Source organism: Podarcis liolepis (genome assembly GCF_965112155.1).
Source record: "Podarcis liolepis genome assembly, chromosome: 1".
NCBI lineage: Eukaryota > Metazoa > Chordata > Lepidosauria > Squamata > Lacertidae > Podarcis > Podarcis liolepis.
Window position 1 is genome coordinate 21516392 of NC_139554.1, and position 17666 is coordinate 21534057.

The window sequence follows — 17666 nt, forward strand, 5'->3', positions numbered from 1 at the left end:
ACATCCTGGCAACAGCACACTTTCAAATTGTGCCCTTGGGTACTGAGATGACATTTTGCTTCTTTTTACATTTCAAATATCCAATCTTTTGACACAGCCAAACATTTTAGCCTTCTGCCATGTAATTCCTATTAACTTAAAATAATATAGCTGATCTACTCCTAGTTGGTTACATTTACTACTATACTAAACACAGTTCCCTCACTTTTTCCTCATTCCCAACAGAAACCATGGGTTGCATTCAGCTAGGTTTTACTCAGAGCTGACCCACTGAAATTAATGAGTACATTTACTTTGAGTAAAATATAGTTGAAAACCACCCCATATATTTCCACCATCCCACACAGGTCCATGGAATGGTGACACTGACTGGACTCAATCACAAGTAGCTTCTTGGTTAGGCAATATAATGGAAACTTTAAAAATAAAAAATATATATTAATGAATTGTCATCATTTGATAGATTCTATAAACTGGATTGGTTGATCACTTTTTCTTATGAGGATGTCAAAGCAATAGGGAAAAAATTGTCTAGCTCTCTGAATGAAACATACTTGTTAAGAGCTATGATTGTTTACTATCAGAACAGAAAGAGGGAACTGTAGTCATCTGCAGAATACTATATATTTAAAATATATCCAGTAGCAGAAATATGTAGATTACTATGGTACAGGACAACTGATGTAATCCAAGGTGGTAATTAACACAAGGCACCAAAGATATGTATTTTTAAAGTCTAATAGGTAATTTTTCATTCATATGAAAAGTGCTTCAGATGAGTACATAAAATTATTCTACAGCAACAGCCAATTAAAATGTCCTACATAAGTTATGCAGAAGCATTGCCAAGTACACCACTCCCACCTCCTCTCACATCTGTATCTAATTCCCTTCTGTTTCGATTCTCTCTTTCCCCAGTCATTGTACTGTTTCTGTCTGTTGACAAGGAAATAGAACTCTCCTTTGGCCCAAATTAATTTTCTAAAGCAAGACCCTAAAATCTAAAACTTACATTATGCTGGGTTAAATCAATTAAAGCATCGTGCAAGAGGAACAGAAACTTCCCTTTCCTCACCTCCACCACATGCCTCTCTGCATTCCACTCCTGATTTGCTTGGAGGGGTTGGGGTAACCCCTAGAGCAAATTTGGGGGTGTGGGGTACATGGAGGGGGGAGAAGGAGGGGGGAAATGAATACAGCTAATAGCTTTATTCGTTCATTCAGCCTTTCTAATAGCTTTATTCGTTCATTCAGCCTTTATTGGCATAATTTAGACAATAAAAACCATAAAAACAATGTATAAAACATTGATTATACAGACATATTAAACACATAAAACACATACAAGACTCAGTAGATACCATTAAATAAAATGAAGGAATTTTATATTTGTGTTTAAAAATCTTGACTCCAATAGCTTTATTAATCTGTTGTCCTTTACTTCCTGTGAACTCAGGACTTGCTTCAGCAAGAAATATTTCGCACATAAACAACTGGAAAAATCAAGAGTCCTGATAACACAATTTGTGTTGAAAATGACCTGCTCATAGCCTCATGCATTTATTGGTTCGTAATGGGAAAAGTATACATGGATTTATATTATATTGTATTATATATATTATACATAAAAGACACCTCAATGCAGTCATATGAAACAACCATAAACTAGTAAGAATCCAAAGTTAGTAAGTTATAAGTTGCACTGGTTTCAATTCGGGAGGTTACCATACACTAATACTGTATATTAAAGATGAACATATCAATGAGATTGTATACAATGAATAGTTGCTGAAATTAATCCAAGGAGTATTCCTTGACTTACTTCATAGAAGCCAATAGCCATCGTGTGCCTGACTAGGACTTCAGGGTCATGACATAGACAGAAGAATGTTGAGTACAGTTCCAAATTGAAATTTTTGGGATCCACGAAAACCATCATGGCCTAGGAATAGAAATGATGTAACATTTAATGTGGACAGGAACATATTATAACCACAAAGAGTGGACTCTTTCTCCAAATGCCCACCCTTATGTAGCCAAAAAGGAACAATCAAAATATAAGAAAGAAGCATCACACTGGGCTGTGTGGAATCCCAAGGTTTGCAAGGTGTTTTTTTAAACAACAACAACAACTTTATATTAAAAACAAACAAACTGGGGGTGGGGGCAGTATGCTGTGGCCACATAATGCTGACTGACTTTTAGGAGAAAGGGAACAGAAAACAGAGGATTGGGGGGAAATGGAATGGAGCAGCTGGAACTTGAACAGAAGCACTTTATACTGCAACATTTTGTTGCAGATCCCAAGAGAGCAGGCAAGTGGTAGTGCCTGTTCCACCATCCTCTGCCGCTGCCAGTGTAACAGCAAGGGATGTAGCCCTGCTAGCCTTATAGTCAGTGCTTTTTTTCTTAAAAAATGTTTAGAGGTACTCTTATTTTGACTCAAGAAAACACCATTTTATTGTTCAAATTGGGGGAAAGAAATACAGTAAATGGACAAAAGTACAAAGCTTCACAAAATGTTTAGGGGTATATGTACCCCTGTGTACCCCCAGAAAAAACCCGCTACTTATAGTACACTTTCTAGTTTGGGGAAAGCATCCTGGAGGTGGGGACATTCCACCTCTTTAAAGCCAGAAGATGTACCAACTTCATTATTACTATTAAACTAATTTATATGAATTACAGACACATTATTCACGTATTATAAATGGATTTTTAAGTAAAACAGTAGTCCACTCACTGGTAAATTGTAAGCACAGTTCTTTCTCACTGAGATGTACTTCTTTTCCTGTTCTAGGGTTTGGAGTTGCACCTGGTTGTCACTGTGTCCATTTTCCTGCTCTAATCCCAGTGTGCAAAGCTTCTTGTAGAATTCCAAAAATCGCAAATGCTGCTCTGGTGTAAAAATCCCTTCAAACAAATGCAATATGCGTTTATTATTTTACGTTCACATAACAGCACAAAAATGGTCTGTCCAGTGAGTCAGGTTTGCATAGCAGCTACAGCATTGGAGTTAGGACTGTTGATGCTTGAGTGCGCATCCCTGCTTTGCCATGAAGCTCACTGGCTGATATCGGGCAAGTCACCCTCTCTCAGCTTTGCCCACCTCGCAGAATTCTTGTGAGGTTTATTTGCACCATGATGTGGAAAAAAAACCATTTGTTCCAGAAATCACAGTACAAAGCCCTTGTCCATTCCCATGAGACAACTCCCCTGGGAAAGCTTCCTATGTTAGTGTGAAAAGGCATTAAAAATTTGGAGGAATTAGCTATCCATCCATAGGCACAATATTCTTATTTCTGTATTATAGAATTTACAAATGTAAGTGCTACAACCCAACAAGCACCTTCGGGCATGCAGAAGGGCTTATTCACACACAGTAGGGCTTTCTTTCCCCTTCGCAAAAGCCAGCACTCCCTATCATGCTGCGAACAGTGATCTGAAATTTCCCTAAGACACAAAGCTAGGTATCATTACCTCTGCATGTGATTTCAGCCACATATTCCTTTAGACCAGTGGTTTTCAACCAATGTGATGTGGCACCCTAGGGTGCCTTGAATGATGGTCAGGGGTGCTGTGGGAAACACTGACCTCTGTCCCTCTTTCATTCCCTCCCTCCCTCCTCTGATGCCCTCTTGCGTCTCTGCCTCCCAAAGGCTTGCACAGCTGTTTGTTGCAGCAGCCCTGGCTACAAATGCCCCAAGGAAATGGTGCCTCTGGGGCTGGCCAGGGGTGCTTCCCAGGCCCCTGTGGGGCAGTATAAGGAGGCACCTCTCTTTGGGGCAGGGGGGCAGCTCAGAGACCAGGGGCAGCAGCTGCGGCTGCCCAGAGGACTCCCAAGGAGAGGGGAGAAGAGGCTGAGGGAACACTCCACAAAGAAGGGTGTTTGGAAAGGGATGAGGGGCTGCCAGCTCTGCAGGCAAGGGGTGACATAACTGGGCTCCTGAGCCCTACAGGGGTGCTGCAGAAAAAATGTAGTTGGTCAAGGGAGCCGTGGACCCAAACAGGTTGAAAAACTCTGCTTTAGATAGTAGCCATGGGGACTGTTACTCCAGCTCTGAGGATTTAATATGAAAGAGGTACCGGTATATATCGCAGCTCTTGCATTAGGGCTCTTCTGCAATGTGTTGTAAGCAGATAGGTGCTAACCTGCACTGGATCTTACAGGGAGAAGGCATTGCGGGAGTAGACTTTTGATCATTTAAGATAAGACCTTAGAGCTAAGGCATTGTCTGTGGTTTATAAGGCCTTGAGGCTAGTTCTGAAACTTAACACACTAGCAGAGATTTTACATTCCAAAGCAGGAAGAACTAAGGCACACCAAGTTCTCATCCTGAGAGGAGGAACTCACTGTGGCAAAGCTATTTGTATTGTTATCTTGCACATGCATATGGAAAATACTGACAATCCAAGGACAAAATATTACACATTCCACAGGCTGGCATTCATTGTTAACACACTGAATATTCATTATATATTGAATAGTTTTCATGACTTCCGTATACATAACAAATGTAGATCAAAGAATATTCATGTGAAATGTAACTGGAGGTATGCATGCTATATCTGTCATTATTAACACCTTTCAAATGTGTGGGTACAGCTACTGTACTGAGAGAAAGGGAATGGGTTTTTCCATCAATGGTCCCATCACATCAATCCTCCTTATAAAGAGGGTGTTTGCTGGAACTCTGTGGGAACCTTGCTTTGGCCTTTGCTATCATAATTGCAGGGGTTTGGACTAGATGACCCTCGAGATTCCTTCTAACTCTGGAATACTATGATTCTATAATTCATAGCTGTAAGGGGCAGGGGCAGAATTGTTGTGTTGTGGCATTGATCTGCTTTCGACTCTGTGCTACACCTCTGCACTGACTGATCAGGAAATTATTTATGTGAACCAGACTGTTAAGAGCACAGAACCCTTTTCAAATTCCCTTCACGACATTCCATGGCAAACCTCATTTTAGTGTAAAAAGCTTAGGTCAGACCTAAAGTTCTAAAATTTCTGGCACTTGCATACTGTTCAGAGATCTTAAGAATATTCACAACAGGAATGGACTTAAAATAGTCTAACTCCAAACAATAATAACAAATCTCTCCCTCTTCTGTTCCTCTTCAACTGTTGCATCAAATGAGGGTTCAGAAAAATGTCAGGAACAACAGTTCACGGACAAGTCTGCCATTTCTGCTAGTAGTTAACAAAGTTTTAAATGAATTTTCATAGGATGTACTGTATCTGTTTCCAATGCTATTGCTATGCAAACAAATGTGGACTATAAATTCAAATAAATGTCACATGTCAAGGGAGGGAGCAACAGCAAGTCATTATACACAGTTTTCACCTTGATCATATTTACTTTGTTATTAAAATCATTTATTTCATTTATTTGGGGTTGCAGTGATTAAGATTCCAATGCAAATAAAAACAACCCAGCACCCCTTAAAATATATATCATACTAGGATCATTTGATCATACCATATAGTCCATTACAAAGCTTCCCTAAATGGAAAGATAGTGAAACCAGAATAGATTCATCTGCTTTGAACGATTTTTCACAGAAGGATTTCACTAATGGGAGGACTGTTTGACTTCTATCATCTGAAAAACAGAAAATATTATAAAGATGAACAGAGCTATCCTTTTGTGATCTTTTATCAAAATGTGAAGAATAGCATATTGACAAAGAACATAGTCTGGCAACCAGAGGAATGGCTGTAGTACTAGGTTTAATGCAACTCAGTTCTGATCTTACCTGCATCAAACATTTCCAGCAGATTAACCAAGGTCTCAAAAGCTGCAAGACGTACACTGCTGCCTTCATCCCTTGCTAATTCTACCAGCTCAGGAAGCACTACATTTTTGGTTAGCTCAGTCCTACAAAAAATATCAAAATATTTAGTAAAAAAAAGACAACTGTTGCACTATCCACAGATTCTCCAGAAACAGGCAGGGGCTTCAAGAACGAGCTTGTATTTCCCCATACAACGTACGGTACCTTGTAAACTGCTCAGAGGTTTTATTACAATCAAGCAGTATTTAAGTTTTGTTAAATTATTAAAAGACACCAGGCAGAGGTCAAATGGCCATCCTTTCCTTTCCCTTTTCTCATTTTTATCAGAAACAATGTGACCTTTGGCATGGATATAATTATTTGTTTGTTTATCCCAGCAACAAAAACCCAACCCCAAGAATCCCCATCCTCCCCCACCCATGAATGGGAGCTACGTTAATCACCCCTTTCCTCCCACCCACTGCTGCTACTACACTCAACAACCCCCTTAACTGCTTTTCACTTTAAAACACCCCAATCAATACACCAACAGATTGGATAACACTGGACAGCACTGCAGGGCTGTCATATGCTGCTCTCTTTTAGCCCCCTGCCAGGTACAAAGCCACTTCCGGCCTGCCCAGGAGGTGGGGTTGCGGGCTTCATGCCCACCCCATGTGAGCGGGGGCTGGTTTCAGCCCCCGCGAGAGCAGGGGAATCCCGGCCGCATCGTCCACCCAGCCAGCCAATCGGGTGGGTGGGGGGCGTGGCCTGTCCTATTTAGGGCCGGCGCGGCCGGGGCTCGCCCTCTTTTGCTGGCTAGCCCCCACGTTTTCCCACCCTCCCTCCCTTTAGGTAGGTTTCTGACTTTGCTATGGACTTCGGTCTGTCGCCGCAAGGGGCATGGTAGGAATTTTTCCCAATTGGCAATTTACAGCCTTTTGGTTTTTCGCCTACCTCGTAGCAACTCGTCACAACTTCTCAGCATTGACGGTTAGGCACTGGTAAGAAGGGGTTTAGAGGATGTGGGGGGGGGACGCCATCACCTCCCCCCAGAGAATGAAGGGTGGTCCGATAAAGGACTCCCGGGGGCCTGGCCCTGTCCGAAGCCTATGGAGGTGTGCACCTAAGGCACGCCCCCGAGCGGTGACCCGGGGGAGCTCCTAGTTGACGTGCCTCAGCAGGAGACTCCCCCACTGTGGGAAAATGATTGCTTGTACATAAGAGCATGAGCAGAGTTCTTATTATTGCAGAGTGATTTTACAGCACGAGATATTGCTAAGAGCATGATGAGCACGTGACCACCTCATGCTAGACTAATGATTGGCTCACGTAGCATAACACTCTCTTTGTCTGTGGGCAAAAGCAAGGTTACATTCCTTTGATTTGTTACTTTTGAGTACCAGGCAGAGCAAGCGCAGTGCTGGAGGAGAGAGGATGATTTATTTTTTACTGCACACAATAAACATTGCGGCTGAAGCCAAAGCTTTTTCTTCAAGTCATCTTGGTGTGAGACTGATTTCTTACTGATTTTCTTACTGATGTCGAGCTGGATTCTCGACATTTGGTGCCCCGTGTGACTACCTTAGGACTCCACGTTGTTTCTCATCGTTCAGCGCTCACCACACGTCTTTCATCCGCTATGGATCCCGGTGAGTGCTCCCTTGGTGTCCTCGTGTGATTTATTTCGGACTTCATGCTGTTTTACAACGTTCAGCCTCACCTCGCCCGGCAAGGGCTGCAGACGCATCGTTCATCCACCTAGTGGATCCCTGGTGAGTGCTCCCAACCCCCCCCTTTCTTTTGCCATTATGGGGCAGTCTCTCCACCACAGAAAAAGTTTTTTGAAGACCTTAAATCTCTTTTGGCCAGCAACAGCCTTCTCGTCTCAGATGCTGATATCAAGTCGCTTATAGAAGCCTTGGATACTCACTGTCCCTGGTTTCCTCAGCATGGGAATTATAGTTTAAAAGACTGGGGAAAAATAGGACAATTTTTCCAAAACCACCCTCAGATTGATGTCAAAGTTTTGCATGCCTGCTGTAAGGTTTATAAGGCTATCTCAAGCCTAACTCCTACAAATCTCCTCCTGGCCGCTGCTTCAGCTCCTTTGCCCCCCCTCCCAGTCCTCATGCTGTTTTCAGAAGCACCGTCTTATCAGCCTCCTAAACAGGCAGACATTTTTTCTCCTTCGGCTCCTGTCGTCCCTCCTCTGCATTCTTCCCTTCCTGCGCCTCCCGTTACTACTCCTCTCCAAGAATCTTCGCATTCAGCACCCCCCGCTCTTCCACCTCCTCCGCCCAAGGCACCTGGCACCGCTTCTACCATTCCTCTCCAAGAAGAGACTCTTTGTACCACTGCTCCGTTGCTGCCTTTTGATTCTGATACTCCAAATCTCTTTCCTGTGATTGCTCCTGTACCCCCAGCCCCCGTCATGCTGACCCAAACTGATGTTCTTGATGGGCTGACGGGAGGAGGCAATTTTCTTCCTATTGCCCAACAGTTGGCCCTTGATCCTATGTATTGGGCAGCCACCACAGCCTCAGCCCAAGAGGCTCTGGCCTCTGTCCCTGATGACAAGACTGAGCGCAATGGCCGGTGGGGGAGCATCAGACAGGGTCCTGCAAAGCCCTATGGACAATTTGTTGATCGCTTGTATAATACCTTCAAGCGGCAAGTTCAGGACCTGGCAGCACAAGAACTGATTGTACGCCAGCTTGCGTCTGCTAATGCAAATGAGGACTGTAAGCAAGCGCTGCGCCCTTTGATGACAACATCAAATATAGCCATTGCAGACATGCTTAAAGCCTGCCAGTCAGTGGGCACTGAGATGCATAAAGCTCGCTTGCTAGCCACGGCTCTGTCCTCCGCAGTGTCCCAAAATCCTGCTAAGGATAAAACCTGTTGGATTGACAGTGGCTAAGGAAAAAATCCAGCGGACCTTACCTATTGCGTACCTGGGACACAAGCTGACAGCATCTGCAGCCATTCCAGTCACACCTCAACTACAGTTCCCTGATCATCTTAAACTGGTGGATTTACAACAAATTCTTGGACAGCTGAATTGGATAAAGAGTTATTTGGACCTGCCCATCTCCACTTTGTCTTCACTATTTTCTGCCCTTAAAGGACATAAGGATCCAGCAGACAAGATCACAGTCACCTCTGCAATGGAAGAGGCTCTAACCACTGTGAACAACCATCTCCACAGATGTATGGTGGACAGGATTCCTTCTCTTTCCATGGCACAATTATCACTTGCAGTATTTGCCACCCCGCTCCTTCCAACAGCTATATTGTACACCACAGGCCAGAAGCCTGAGACTGTGTCTATTGTGGAGTGGCTTCACCTGCCTCATACTCCTCCGTGGAACGTGTATGCTACACCCAACACTGTCATGGACCTCGTTGCTAAGGGCCGACATCGAGCCCTTGCCCTCTCTGGAATGGACTTACAGTCAGTGTACCTGCCCTTCTCCCAGGAAGAATTTAAGCATCTGATGATGACAGCCGTTTCTACTCAAATAGCTTTTGCTGATTTCTTGGGAAATATCATTCACAATCCTCCTAGAGACCCTCGTTTGTCTTTCCTTACAGGGCTACGTTAAGTTTTGCGAAATGCTTTGTTCCTCCTACCCTTACCCTCCGCCCTTACTGTGTTCACTGATGGTACCAAATCCAGAGGGGTGGTGGTGTGGGAAGAGGAGGGGGAATGGAAAAGTTTGTATACTACTGAGCAGTCCTCAGCACAACGTGCTGAATTGGCAGCTGTAATTTTGGCATTTCAACAGTTTGCTAATGTCCCTTTCAATCTCATTGTGGATTCTCATTATGTATATAATCTTTTGAATGTCTTACCATTGTCTTATATCACTCTTGCTATTGATCAAAATTTGTTTACATTGTTTTCCACTTTGCAGAACTTGGTACAAGCTAGAACTTGTCAGTTTTATGTAGCCCATCTCAGATCTCACACTGGCCACCCTGGGTATTTACCAGAAGGTAATGCCCAGGCAGACCATGCTTTGAAGAATGGTATTTTTTCATTGTTTTCAGACCCATTTGAAAGTCATTCTGTATTTCATCAAAATGCTAAAGTTCTGGCAAAATCTTTTTCGTTGCCCATTTCTCAAGCTCGAGACATTGTGTCACATGCGCTAAATCTCCCACAGTCATTCCTTTTGATGCAGTCAACCCTAGAGGCCTGCATCCCCTGGCAAATTGGCAAATGGATGTCACCCACACGCCTTCTTTGGCTCCATTTTCTAAAGTACATCTCACGGTGGACACTGCCTCTGGCTTTATCTGGGCCACTCCTCTTAAAGGAGAGACCACTCGACATGTTATTCAACATTTGATGCGCTGTTTTGCTGTTATGGGAAAACCCCATACCTTAAAAACTGACAATGGCCCTGCGTATATTTCTCAGGCCTTTTCTGATTTTTGTTCTTTGTGGGATGCCCTCGCCGGACCGGCATCGCTTGGATTTTACCCCCCAGATCTCTTCTTTTTTTCTCCTCCCTCAGGAGTCCTGCCCTATGATGTGTTCCCCTGAGCATGTACAGAGGGCTGTCTTGGAACTATTGTGGACTCTTGGCAAGGGAGGGGGTGAGGGGATTTCAGTGTGTTCCAGTTGTTTCATTTTTGTGCTTTGGCATGGTTCCCGGACAGAAAGCAAGTTGCAACATGGTTCTTTAACAAGGCCTGCAAAGACAATGGGCTCTGTTCTCGACCTTGTTGCAATCTTTTTAGTTACAGCAAGCGAAATATGCTTGGCTAGTGCCTTTTAGCTGCTGAGAAAAATGATTAAAAAAAAAAACTTTAAAAAGCTTTGAGCCTTTTTTGGTGGTGGTATTCTAGCATTCCAGTAAATGCTTCATTTAAGATTAGCAATAATATGAAGGACAATCGTATAAGTTTATTCCCTGTGTTTTGTTGCTTGCAGAAATAGTGTCTTATTGTTTTCGTTTTAATCATAATAGTATATTTTTAGGTCATTATCCATATTGTAATTGGACCTATGAGTATTTTGATGGATTTTTTTGTTTTTTGTTTTTTTTAATATTACCACTATGAGTGATAGGCCAAAAGTCTCAGTTAATAATGTCACAACCTACATGACTTATTACCAACAGGCTGCGTGTAGAGATTTTTATGTTTGGTTTGACTGGATGAGAAAGAGCAGTAAATCTACATGTTTGCTTCAATCTGATTTATGGTTACTCTGTGGCACAAGGGCCTACCAAGTAATCCCCTTTGCCTTTTCTGGAACCTACACTCTAGGAATATTGATACCCCTGATAGATAAGCTCCCAGAGGTTCGTTTGCGTAACAGAAGGGAAGTACAATCATCTATTTTTCATTATACAGGAACAGCCATCTCTAGATCCCTTTTTCCCTCTTTAGGTGTAGGGATGAATTACCGTGATCTGCATAAACTGGCAAACTGGATTGAAGCCTTTTAATTCTACTATCTTGGCTTTAAAGATGATTAACATAGAAATGTCAGAGATAAGGGACGTTTCTCTTCAAAAATTTTATGCTTTAAATGTAATCTTTGCCTCTAAAGGTGGAATTTATGCCTTAATTCATTCTCATTGTTGTATGTATATAACTGATCAATCAACCAATATTTCCGCTATTATTGATTATATGGAACAAATGATAACTCATAATCCTTTGAATCCGCCTGAAGGTTTTGATCCATGGGATTGGTTATTTTCTTGGTTACCTAATGGATTATGGTTAAGAAAAATATTATTGATTGTAATTGCATGTATTTTTGGTTTTATTAAGGGGAATTTATTCAATGCTTGCTTTTTTCTTTGATTTCCCAATGTATTGCATGGTGGTATCGACCAAGGCCCACCACAGGGATTACAAGGGGAATTTATGTTGCAAAATATAAACGCTTAGGTAATGGGATTGCGATTCTGATTAATGGTCCCTCTTATAATATAAACAAGAAAAGAGGGCATGTGGGAAAATGATTGCTTGTACATAAGAGCATGAGCAGAGTTCTTATTATTGCAGAGTGATTTTACAGCACGAGATATTGCTAAGAGCATGATGAGCACGTGACCACCTCATGCTAGACTAATGATTGGCTCACGTAGCATAACACTCTCTTTGTCTGTGGGCAAAAGCAAGGTTACATTCCTTTGATTTGTTACTTTTGAGTACCAGGCAGAGCAAGCGCAGTGCTGGAGGAGAGAGGATGATTTATTTTTTACTGCACACAATAAACATTGCGGCTGAAGCCAAAGCTTTTTCTTCAAGTCATCTTGGTGTGAGACTGATTTCTTACTGATTTTCTTACTGATGTCGAGCTGGATTCTCGACACCCCACTATGGTGTTAACCCTTCCCGTGTCTCCAGCAAATGGGCTGGAGCCGGATAGTCGATAGGACCAATGCCTAAGCCAATGCCTCTCATTCCTGAATTCAATAAAGTTGTGGCCTAATTCACCCATTTAATCTTAAATTCTGGTGTCTGGTGTCTTTATTTATCCTGGTGGGGGGCGGGAACTCGCCACACAAGTAACACTGGTGGGATCCACAGTGCTGGTAGCCAGCAGAAAGCCCCCAAATGCAGCATTCCATGGGAGAGGAGACGGAGAGGCCGAGGCAGCCTGGGATACACCCGATCCTAAGCTGGCCCCATGGCCATCACATGATGATTACTATACCACCTCCAGGCTGGCAGAGCAAATTGTCGGCATATCCACACCCATCACTACCACAAGAGCTGTGGGTGTGGGGCTGGCCCCATTGGTACACTGAAACCCTGAATTTCTCCATTGTTTCCTCCAGGCAGCAATCACTTCTTTACCAAGGAAAATCTGTTATACACCCAGGTTCTTTCAAGCCAAACCAGGAAGTCCTTTCTCCCATTGTCTGAATGCATAGAAAAAGTAGGAAGCCTCCAGTGAACCAGGAAGTCCATTGTTGGATTCATTCCCAGAGAGACCACACAAAAAAGGAGTGTGTATATAGGTTTGCTTCCTCCACTGAAATTAGTGAGATTTGATTGTAAGTAGATGTAAACAGGAATGACAAAAGTGAAGGTAACGAAAGTTGACAAGGGAGCGATAAAGCCAGATAAGGTGAAATTATGCTGGGGCAGGAATAGCTTTGCTGAGGAACTGGACCTTGAGGAAAGACTTGAAATGCAGAAAGGAAGTCCCTTGACAAGCAGAGAAGGAAGCTGTTGCAGACCAAGGTAGAAGAGGCAGAGGGCACAGAGGTGGGAGAGGGAGAAGGAATCAAGGACAGCTAGCAGTAGGGATCTCTTGATGGAGACAGAGCAAGAAGCTAAGTAAGAAATGTCAGAGGTAGAAAAGCATGCAGGAGGCAGGTTAAGAAGATGGAGGACCAAGAAGGCACCCTAACATTGGACTAGAAAGTTAAGAGGCAGGGTGTTTTTTTAAGGAGTAGAAAGACATGAACATGCTTAACAAAAAAGGGAGAGCCAGAGAAAGATTGAGGAGAAGGGCCAAACTACAAATAGCTGCATGCATAATTTGTCCAATATTTTCTTTTCTAACTGAAAGCAGCCTCTGGGGCTGTGATCTTCAGCAGAAGAAAAGTCCTTTACTTGGGGCTATTTTTCTCTTTGAAACCCACGTCCCAGGCTGCTTTTTCATCCTGCAACACAAAAGATATAGGTGCCTGTATATTTTCTGCTATGGGGCAAAACACAACTGGGGTGGTACTTTGAGGTACCCGCAACTTCTCTCCCCAAACTAGGAGCCTTAGAAGTTGGTTTTTGTTACTATGAAAAGGAGAAAAGGAAAAGGAACCAGTGAATACAAGATACACTTTGCTGCATGCAATATGCAATGAGACCCAGAGAATGTGTGCAAAACTAAGAGGGAGGGAGACAGAACTGAAGAAAGAGGGCCGAGGAAGCAGGCTATAAGAGTTAGGAAGCAAATGAAGCAAAGAGATAATGGCAGCAGGTGAGAGGGTGGGCAGTAGGTGATTCACACTGGGCACAGGGAGAGTGTCTATGTAGGTAGGGATTAGTATACTAGTTTTACTTCTATACTACTTTGTATCAGTATTTTAAACATCTGATGAAGTTGGTTTTCGACTGTGTATATGTAGACGTCAGAGTAAAGTTGGTATATTCTAAGGGGCCACAGCACTTTCTGCTGCAGATCAGGCATGGGCAACCTTTTTTCTAAGAGTGGCTGGAGTCAACTGAGAACAGGACTGAAGCCAGCAGTAGGCACGTCTATCCCCTTTTCTCTCTTGTTCTTTCTGCTACTGCCTTCCTCCTCCTCCTGAGCTGATCATTTGCAAAGGGCTTACTTGAATTAGGCTACAGGCCACATAAATTAGGCCGAGGACCACAGGTTGCCCACCCCGATTTACACCGTTGATCTTCTGAAGTCATTTCCACTCTGTAGTACTTATGCTCACCCTATTCCTTGAGCTATAAGCTCCAGTTGCCGACACATGCAGGAACGAACTTCATATTCTACATCCTGGCAGAGGGATTTTACCAGCGGAAGAATTTCTCTTTTAATTCTAAAAAGGCAAGAATTGCATTAATCAATAGACAGAAAAAACTCACTCCATATAGTTGACATGTCCAAGCTAAATAATGTGAAAGTAAAACCTTAATCATCACATCACTTTCAATATATAAACTGCATTTCTGCCTTTTTGAATTTTGCATAATGAAGTAACATGTATGGGAGATACCGCAATTTTTAGGAATATATAGGCATGACCAGTGGTGTAGCATGGGGGGCTGGGGGGGGCATGGCCCCAGGCACATTTTTTGAGAGGCACAACAAGGCGTCTCCACAACATCAAAAGGCCGGAGCCACAGGAAGGGAAGCCATAATCATCATCATCATCATCATAATTTATTATTTATACCGTGCCCATCTGGCTGAGTTTCTCCAGCCACTCTGGGCGGCCCCCAATCGAGTTAAAAACAATACAGCGTCAGACATTAAAAACTTCCCTAAACAGAGCTGCCTTCAGATGTCTTTTAAAAATAGGATAGCTGCTTATTTCCTTGACATCTGATGGGAGGGCGTTCCACAGGGTGGGTGCCACTACTGAGAAGGCCCTCTGTCTGGTTCCCTGTAACCACTTCTCACAATGAGGGAACCGCCAGAAGGCTCATGGCACTGGATTTCAGTGTCCGGGCTGAACAATGGGGGTGGAGACGCTCCTTCAGGTATACTGGGCCGAGACCGTTTAGGGCTTTAAAGGTCAGCACCAACACTTTGAATTATGCTCGGAAACATACTGGGAGCCAATGCAGATCTCTCAGAACCGGTGTTATGTGGTCCCAGCAGCCACACAGGGCCAGGCCTCTGGGGCTGGGTGGCAGCGGCACCCACTTCTCTCTGTGGTCAGTGAAGGAACGCTCATGAGTGCCCCACCCCTGAGCTGGACGGGAGGGGGGGGGAGGGCATAGCTGCTGCAGCCATCACTGCCCCGCCCCCCAAGGAGGAAGAGGGAGTGACCTAGTACGGAATCGGCAGAGATGCTGTGGCTTAGCATGTCATGTGAACCAGCCCCCAAACTGAATAGTTTTGGACGATTCAATCTATTAATTGTTTGCGTCATTGTCACATGTGTCAATATTAATATGTCAATTGTTTTCAAAATACTCACAAAAATTGTGCATCTTGAAACATTTTTTAAGCTGAGAACTGTGCTACAACCATCATAAAAGTATGTGGACTATAAATTAAAATAAATGTCATTTATTAAAATAATAATTAAAATAAGCGCCTGTGATTTTAGGGGTCCCCCGCTTGCCGTAGCGGGTCAGACCCGAACTCGCAGAGCAGTCCTCCTCCGGAGCTCGGAAAGAGGACCGCCATTAACGCTGGCGCCGACCGGAAGTTGGCACTCCTCAGGCATCCCTATCAGTATAGCTACAAAAAGGGGACTGAGTTTGGGACACCAGCTGTGTAGCTTAATCCTAAAATCTGGTGCACAAGCACATGAGTTCAGGATGTGGCATTCTAAAATCAGCATACTTTTGGTAAAATCTAACATTTGGTGAGCACATGGGGATATGCCACCAAAAATATTTAGAACTGTGATACCTCCCTATAAAACAAAACGTTGCTGTGAATTCAGCAGCAGAACCTCACACAAATAGCAGGCCTTCAATGACTTTGACAGAAGATAAATAATCAGTTGCTAGAGGGTACCCATCACAGCTGAGGGCATGCCTTCAAAATAAACCTTTATGTGGGATTATAATAGAGTTTTGCAGAGAAATTGAAAGCAAACTGGCAAAAAGTATTGGACAGTAAGATCTTCCACCTTTAAAACAAGACGACTGTGAACTTAGATCCAACATTAATAAATCTCAGGGCATCTGCTGTGACATTTTTATTATTCTGTGAAATTTTAAGACAAGCAAAGAGATCCCAAGGCCATCAGAGGAACAAACAAGGCGGCATTTGAAGATGAAAAAGGAACACCCTGGCTGTTACTGAAATTGGCTTCATGCAGAATGGGATGCTACCATTTTATCCACAATCTCTAATATGGGGTAGCAGTCTTGGCAAGGAGTTTGGAAATGATCCCATAGAAAAACATGGCAGCCAATAGGAAAATTATGGAAATCAGGATGAAATTGGACAATTTATTTAAGGGACCTTGAAAATTCAATAGTGCAGATGAACACCTTTTTGGATCATGCCTTAAGTGTGAGAAAAAAACTGTGGTCTTTATTATGGGTACAACCTAAGAAGTACTCATGCTGTGCCACCTTGGTGAGCTTCTGGAGAAAGGATAAGGATGCACAGCAGCAGCATTGGTAGATTATACAGTTTGAAATAAATTGACAAAGTGCTCATTTACACATAGAACACAAAAGCAGGTCAATTTGTTTCCCTTTCTGCAAGTTTTAATTATTAGGACATCTGAAAAACACACAAGCTACTCACATATGAGCTTCAAACTTGTTAGCTAATTTCCCCAAGATTTTACAACTAACCAAGCGAGACTGAAGTGTTTGGGAAAGCTGTGCCTTGGAAACAAGAGGATTCAGGATCTATGGGGAAACAGAAGAAGAAATTCAAATGGCAAATCTAGGGCTAAACAGAAGCAAAACAATAAAAATAATCAAGAACCACTTCACATATTAAAACTGATCTTAGTATCAGCTGCCCAGTCAGCATTCTTGCAAGTTACAACATTCACACCCTACTTGAAGCAAAATGGGGTACACTCTTTCACCTTCAGAGGAATGACCTCCATGTAAGAAAATTATTGGCCTTCAAGTTAATTCCAAAAAAATCCAAAATGCAGACTAAGGGGAATGTTGGTGTAAATTAGCTGTACTCCTTATGTAAGATCAGAAAGAAGACAGGACAAGGGCATTTATAATTATATTGCAAAAGTAGCACTTCCCACCCCTTTCCAGGAGATGACTTTTTCACAGTACATTAAGAACACATACATTAACAACATTAAAGTGAATCAAGAGCATCGTAGCTCAAAACACTATTATATGCTTTCAATTCTGTGCTTCTTGTCAGAGGCTTTGTGACTCCCACTAATTGGGACTAGCATGTTGCTTTGTAAAGGATTTCTAAATATTTAGGAACATGTAAGTTATCTGCAGTACGAATCATATAAACCAAGAACCACTTCTGACTTTACAGTTTTCATTCATGGGAATGCTCCCCCAAGGCACTCCGTGAGATTGTAGACATGAGTCTCAGGCAGTCCAAAGGCCAAGAAAAAACCAGCACATCTATTTATTCCTGTTTATAGATGAATTCGGACTAGTACTCTGACTTCATTTCAATTTGTCATTCCCTGGCTCCACATTAAAGCGCCTGGGGTCTGGAGCCAGGGAGTCTTGCAGCCAAACCAAAGAGCTCCACAATCTGCAGC

The 17666-nt window shown here is 42.9% G+C and overlaps 1 protein-coding gene and 1 long non-coding RNA gene across 3 annotated transcripts in view; both read right to left on the minus strand.

Annotated features, from left to right (window-relative positions):
• PPP4R4 (protein phosphatase 4 regulatory subunit 4) overlaps positions 1–17666 on the minus strand; it is an 83413-nt gene that overhangs the window by 20399 nt on the left and 45348 nt on the right. For both annotated transcript variants that reach the window (XM_083501703.1, XM_083501702.1), the window contains exons 6-11: positions 16712–16818; positions 14205–14312; positions 5761–5882; positions 5484–5606; positions 2744–2913; positions 1823–1942 (exon numbers count right to left, since the gene is read on the minus strand). In XM_083501703.1, coding sequence (XP_083357829.1) covers positions 1823–1942; positions 2744–2913; positions 5484–5606; positions 5761–5882; positions 14205–14312; positions 16712–16818 — 750 coding nt within the window. The remainder of the gene's footprint in view (positions 1–1822; positions 1943–2743; positions 2914–5483; positions 5607–5760; positions 5883–14204; positions 14313–16711; positions 16819–17666) is intronic.
• On the minus strand, positions 8503–11223 carry LOC310707168. The gene is made up of 2 exons (XR_014526371.1): positions 9129–11223; positions 8503–8864 (listed from the first exon to the last, which is right to left on the minus strand). It is a non-coding gene; the product is annotated as an uncharacterized lncRNA (long non-coding RNA).